Source organism: Emiliania huxleyi (genome assembly GCF_000372725.1).
Source record: "Emiliania huxleyi CCMP1516 unplaced genomic scaffold EMIHUscaffold_74, whole genome shotgun sequence".
Taxonomy (NCBI): Eukaryota; Haptophyta; order Isochrysidales; family Noelaerhabdaceae; genus Emiliania; species Emiliania huxleyi.
This window is the reverse complement of record NW_005196456.1, coordinates 166,819-173,191: the sequence shown is the minus strand read 5'-3', so window position 1 is coordinate 173,191 and position 6,373 is coordinate 166,819. Positions and strand designations below refer to the sequence as shown.

The window sequence follows — 6,373 nt, the reverse complement described above, 5'->3', positions numbered from 1 at the left end:
ACCCCCTGATTTAAGAGGTGAGATCCCGGTCATGCTTGTCAAGGGGGGCGGGGGTTATGGAAAGACGCCTCTGCCGCAGTCCTCGACATTCCCCTGAACAGGCGTCTTCTGGGCATCTTCTAGGAAATGTAGGGGAGGTTAGTCATCGTTATCCACTGAGGCTCAGGAGAACGGCCGAGGGTAGGGAGTCGTCGACCATGGAAGCGGTGGCGGTGGCGTTGGCGGCGGGGGTCGAGGTGACGGTGGTGGGAGCGGTGTGGGCGAAGGCTGCGTGGGCGGTGGCGTCAGCAGCGGCCCGCACGGCGCGCACTCTGGCGTTGTTGCCTGGTGCGCAACGAATCGGCAAGCATCCGGCCACAGCTGATGGCCGGGGACACCGCCGGCTTGCACCCACGCAATCTGAGCGCCGCAGGTAGCCACGCCGTTGGAAGGGACCGTGTCCCAAGCGAGCCGGGTGCAGCTCGCCTGACCACATCGCAGCCACTCAGGTTGTGGTGGCGGCGGCGGCGGCAGCGGCGGTGGCGGCGGCGGCGGCGGCTGTGGAGGAGGCGGAAGTGGCGGCGGGGGAGGGGAGGGCTCGTTGCGCCATGAGGCTTGGGAGAAGCGACGCGGCGGGGGCGGCGTCGGCGATGGCGGGGGTGGCGGTGGCGTTGGCGGCGGGGGTCGAGGTGACGGTGGTGGGAGCGGTGTGGGCGAAGGCTGCGTGGGCGGTGGCGTCAGCAGCGGCCCGCACGGCGCGCACTCTGGCGTTGTTGCCTGGTGCGCAACGAATCGGCAAGCATCCGGCCACAGCTGATGGCCGGGGACACCGCCGGCTTGCACCCACGCAATCTGAGCGCCGCAGGTAGCCACGCCGTTGGAAGGGACCGTGTCCCAAGCGAGCCGGGTGCAGCTCGCCTGACCACATCGCAGCCACTCAGGTTGTGGTGGCGGCGGCGGCGGCAGCGGCGATGGCGGCGGCGGCGGCGTGGGCGGCGGTGGCGGTGGCGGCGGCGGCGGCGGCGCTGGCGGTGGTGGGGTTGGCGGCAGTAGCGGCGGCGGCGGCGCTGGCATCAGTCTCCGCTTGACGTAGCAGATGTGGCCGCCGATGGGAGAGGTTTGCAGCACCCGAACAGAGAAGAGCCGACACCTGCGCGGGGAAAGAGATGGAAGGGTCTGAGGCGCCAGTGTCAGACCCCCTGCTCGTGGACTGGGCAGCGGACTAGATGAGCGCGCGCCTGCTGACGATCCCTCCGCCTCGCCTCAGCTCGCCGAACTCATAGCTGCGGCACTCTGCCGCCTCCTCGCACATGAACCGACACGTCTCAGCCGACTCCTGCCATACCTCCCTGAGCCTCGGCTGCGAGGTGCGGCAGGCGCCCGTCCGACTGCCGGCCAGCACCCAGATGACGCGAGCAGTCGACGCGTCGAGGCTCGAGGCTCGCGGCCAGAGCGATGCTGGAAGCGTGGCATCGCCGCGGAACGCGGCAAAGGCGTCTGCTCGCGTCGCCGTGGGCGTTTTGCCGATCGAGGGCGGATCTGGCGCAGGTGCGGCGGGTGCGGGAGGTGCGGGCGGGTCCTCGCGGAAGCGCCACATAGAGCTCAACAAGCTGGAAGCATGGAGTGCGTTCTTGGACTTTGGTGGGAACGCCGATCTGACTTGGTGGGAATCCGAAGAGGCGCCGCCGAGCGGGATTCTGCCTGCGTATGTGTATTCTTTTTTTGCTTGGCCGGCTCATCCCGGGGTAGGTAGGGTAGGTCTGGGACCTCTCGTCGGGGTTTTCCCTCTCTCCACGCCGGAATTTTCACAGCAGAAAAAGAAATTTTCCGCGGAAATCACGATGTCAACCACTCCAAGTGCTCCAAGTCAACCCTCCCCAAGTGGGTGATCTGATGCTTGTAGGGCCTGAGAGTGGCCTGCCATGTCACAGGAAGGACTATGGTTGCAGGAGAGTACCACCAGCCATCACTCTAGTTGGTATAGTACCCCACCTTCACCCCGCAAATGATTTCTTTTTTAGTTCCCATAAGTACAACAAAAAACAACCACGACGCGATCTTTGTCAAGTGCAACAACTTCAACCTGCTGCTCCACGAGACGTTCGGCGGCGGCTTCTCGCCCACCGCCGTTCTCAAGCTGCGCCGCCTCGCGCGCAAAGTCGCGCGCGGCAGCGTTGACCGCACGGCCTACTCGCCCAAGTACTCGCTCTCTTTTATGTCCCACCATGCAGAGCGCATCTCTCTCTCTGTTGTGCGAGGCGTGATCCGCGCCATTCGCTCTCACCTGGCAACCCTGTCTGCACGTCTCGCGCGCGCGTGAACAGGGCTCCAGGCCCCAAATTACGTGTGAGTGTTAGAGTTGTTTGGTATTGCTAAAAATCTCTCTCTCTCATAAGTAGGGTAGGTAGGTAGGTAGGTAGGGGGAGGGCAGGGCAGGGGCCGGCCAGGTTTTTGCAGAATTTCATCATCAGGGCCGGCCAAGCAAAAAAAGAATACACGTGCGCAGAAAGCCATTTTCCATTTTTTAGAAGCAGCGAAGCGTGCCAGGGATGGTCCTGCTGTCCTAGACACCTCCTGCGCCCACGGAGCCACCCGGGACGGCACGGAGCCCCCCCCCCCCCCCCCCACCCACCCACCCACCCAGGCAGGGCGAGAACGGGAGCAAACAAAGACTGCCAATCCATCCGTCCCGGCCTTCCCGTTAGCTCCAATTGTAGCTGATACATCCCTTTAGAGGGGCCAGGGCCCACAATGCCCGAGTTTGAACCCAACGGGGTCCACTGACCCCCCAAAGTCACTCGTTTGACAACCCGCATAACAACTGTGAACTTCTACGGCAGTCCCTCCATCGTGTCGACCCGCGCGGCCGGCAAATAGGTGCTGCAGGGCGTCGAAAGTCAGTAACTACCGCCGTCAGCTCCGCTCGCGCCGCTGACCGATGAGTCTTCGCGAGAGCCTGCTTGCGAAGCCGGTCAAAGGCGATCTCTGTTGGACGTGCGCCTCTGCTCCAAAGCCGTAATACCGTGCGCCTTGCCCCCAACCCGTGGCGGAACATCACAGGTACATCTTCTACGCCAACGTCTTCATCGGCTGCGTGCAATTTTCGATCGTGCTGCCCTCACTGTGGATCTACCTTGAGGGGATGGGGAGTACAAAGGCATTCTACGCCGCTGTCGTCTCGGCCTTCTCTGTCGGAGAGGCAGTTGGTGCAATATTGCTGGGTGCCGTGTCGAGCTTCGCGGGCGTCAAACCTACCCTCCTCTTCTGCTGCTCGCTCGGCGCTGCCGGCGCCGCCGCTTATGCCCTTGCGGAGGCTGCCTCAAATGTATCCCCGGGGGCTGGTCCTTGGGTCGCGCTGTTCGGCCGCCTCGCTCAGGGCATCGCAGCAGGCGGGCGACAGGCCGTTCAGCAGGCCTACCTCGCGCGGGCGGCGCCACCAGAACAGCAGACGGGGCTGACGGCGATGATGACGACATTCGCCTGCCTCGGCTTCATCTTTGGTCCGGCCTTTGGCGCCGCTGTTGGCGTCATCCAACCGCTCGCCGGCACAGATGCTAAATTCACGCGCGCGCGGTGCAGCTGATGCGTTGTATTCTGCTGCCTTGCCCCCCACATGACATTGGCGTACGCATGGCAACCACCAACCCCAAAATCGTCACGTTGCAGGTTCGCGATCGGCGTGCTCACATTCGACTCGCTCACGCTTTCCGGCTGGTTCAACTCGCTGGCGGACCTCTTCAGCCTGAGCCTACTCGCCTGCTGCTTCCGCGAGATCGGGCCGTGGGGCCAGCACGGCGCTACACCCAGCGCCGCTGCGGAGAGTGGCGCAAAAGGCGGTGGCTCTCAGGCGCAGACGACTGGCGTGTGGGTGCACCGCCCTCATCACCACCCGCTTTAGCAGGTCGCCTCTCACGTCGCTTGGTGTGAGCTGTAGGCGTGCATCATCTTCTTCTTTATCCACTTCAACGGCTTTGCCGTCCAGGAGACTATCACGACGCCGCTCGTGGCGGACTGGTTTGGCTGGGACAAGGTTCGCCCAGGGCTAGCCCGACGCTATCGCGTAGGAGACGTCCACTACCCGCCTTGCATCGCCACAGACGGCGGCAAACGAGCTGTTCATCGCGTCGGGCGTCGCAAACCTCCTCTGCGCCGCCGTCATGACGGCACTGTCGACGCCGCGCGAGCAGCCCGACGGGACCATGCGCCAGCGCGTCTCGGACCAGGCAGCGGACTCACTCCTTGCGCACCCGCGGGAGGCGAAGCCGGGCTGACGCCTCGCCGTCGCCCCGCAAGGCGATGCTCTTCGGTTCGCTGGTCATCGCCGCTGCTGGGTGGATGCTCATGGTGCCCCTGTCCGACATCGTGGCCGGCGCTCCCGTCATGGACATACCCCAGTTCTTGGTCGCCTTCACCCTCGTCACCATCGCCTTCCCGTTTGGCCGTGGCGTCTGCCTCGCAATGGCCGGCGCGCCGAGACTCCCGCCGCGCCCAGCTGCTTCAAGGGCCCGTCCGTCTGACACGCAAGGTCACCGTAGGTAAGCTTCTCGGGGATGGCCCCCAGGGCGGCTGGATGGGCCTCATGTTCGCGCTCGGCTCCGTCGCGCGGATCGTCGGCCCGTTCTGGGCGGTGCACGGCTATGAGATGGGACCGCCGATCGTGTTTGGGCTCACCGCTCTCCTTTTTGCGCTCTCTCTCGGCGCCACCCTCGTCATGTGGAGCGCCCTCTCGCCGAGTACCGCCGAGCAGGCGAGCGAGCTAGCCTCTTCTCTTTCTTCCCTCCTAGTACAGCTCACGCCGCTCGCCGTCACCACCCCGGCCCGCGCTTCGTTTTTCAGGAGTCGCTCGCGCACGGCGAGAGCGCCATCATAGTGCCACCCATATCCACCGCGCCCGCGGCGTCGCGCCCAACGCGGGTGGCGTTGAGCAAGCGCAGCAGTGTGGAAGAGATGGCGAAAGCGCTCGAGGAGGAGATGGCACTCTCCTAGGCGCTAGGGAGCCACAACCGCCAGTGTCTCACGTATCTCCGATTCTGTCAGACGAGGTTCCTCCGATGCCGATCTAGGAGCAAGAGCACGAGCACGCGCGCGCCGAGCATGGAGCAAGCGTCAGCCCCGTGTCTCATGGTCTGTCACTGAGAGAAACTCAGGCTCATATACAATACCAAAATGCAAAAAGAAATACGCACGCAAAAAAGCAACAACTCACCGCCCCGTCCCCCGCCCGGCTGCAGAGAGAGTCTTACAGCGAGTCGCAGGCGCGCGCTCCAGGAGGACCAGCGCTGCAGCTCCACGCGCACAAAATGCGCACACTCTATGAGGTCAATGTTCGTGTTTCTATGCTCGCGCCTCCCATCTCTTCACGCCCCCCCTCACGAAGCAGATGGGGCGGTGATCTGCAGCATTTGTGCTGCGCCTGTCCGCGGTGCCGCCTGAAAGCGCGCGAGCATAGCCTGGTCGACGAAGCGGCAGAGCGGCGGCGACGTCAGCGCTGCGAGCTCCTCGTCGCGCAGCGGGCCCGAGCGGATGCGGTGGTGCACGTCGAGCCGCGGGGTGAGCTCGCACCCAAAGGCAATGAGGAAGTCGACGGAGAGGCGCGCGGCCTGCGCCTCGCCCCAGCAGGTGGCCGCCTTGTGCGCGAGGTACTGCTCGAAGGCCTTGAGCGCCGCCAGCGGCAGGGGCGCCGCCTCGCCGAGGTGGTCGAGGGCTGAGAGGAGGGCGTCGTCGGAGAGGACCGTCCAGCCAGAGGGGAGCGGCGGCTCCTCGCCGGCCGGGCGGTCGATGAAGGCAAAGGTGTCGAGAGAGCGCAGGTCTGGCTTTGGCGGTGGAGGGCCGACGGCCGTGAGCGCGCCCTTGGTCTCGGACAGGTCCTTGGAGGACTTTGCGGCGAGAGCGGCCCTGAACGGGATACGGCCCGCCACCGAGGGCTGCGGCGGCGGCGCTGCGTGCTCGGCGCCGGGGTCGGCCGGATTGAGCAGGATGGAGTAGATGTCGCGGCGCACCGCGGGCGTGAAGAGAACCTCCTGCTGCCGCCGCGCGGCGAGCTCGCTCGGCTCTGGGGCGGTGGCCACGGCGACGCCCGAGATGGAGAGAGGCGCGGGCGGCGTCGGCGGAGCCGCCGCAAAGGCGTTTGGCGCCGGTCTTCCTGGCGCCAGTGCGCTCGGGGCGGGGCCGAACGCGCTCGGGGCGGGGCCGAAGCCAAAGGCGTTTGGCGACGGGCCGGCTGGCGCCAGTGACGACGGGCTTGCTGGCGCTAGTGCGCTCGGGGCGGAGCCGAAGGCCGACGTCTTCGTGCCAAAGACGTTGGTCTGCTGGCTGACGGCATCGACAGCCCCGATGGCCGCCAGCTTATTGGGCGCGAGACCAAAGGGAGACTGCGAGGCAACAGGGGAGGAGA

General features: G+C 65.5%; 2 protein-coding genes across 2 annotated transcripts; both read left to right on the top strand.

Annotated features, from left to right (window-relative positions):
* Nucleotides 1-2,917: 2,917 nt before the first annotated feature.
* EMIHUDRAFT_217488 (hypothetical protein) lies at nt 2,918-4,250 on the top strand (the record flags this gene model as incomplete). Its single annotated transcript, XM_005760730.1, has 5 exons — nt 2,918-2,973; nt 3,040-3,552; nt 3,646-3,847; nt 3,914-4,009; nt 4,077-4,250. The coding sequence occupies 5 exons, from the start codon at nt 2,918-2,920 to the stop codon at nt 4,248-4,250; spliced, it is 1,041 nt and encodes a 346-aa protein (XP_005760787.1).
* A 25-nt stretch (nt 4,251-4,275) lies between these two features.
* Nucleotides 4,276-4,965, top strand: EMIHUDRAFT_217487 (hypothetical protein; the record flags this gene model as incomplete). The annotated part of the gene is made up of 3 exons (XM_005760729.1): nt 4,276-4,425; nt 4,541-4,636; nt 4,816-4,965. The coding sequence occupies 3 exons, from the start codon at nt 4,276-4,278 to the stop codon at nt 4,963-4,965; spliced, it is 396 nt and encodes a 131-aa protein (XP_005760786.1).
* Nucleotides 4,966-6,373: the final 1,408 nt, after the last annotated feature.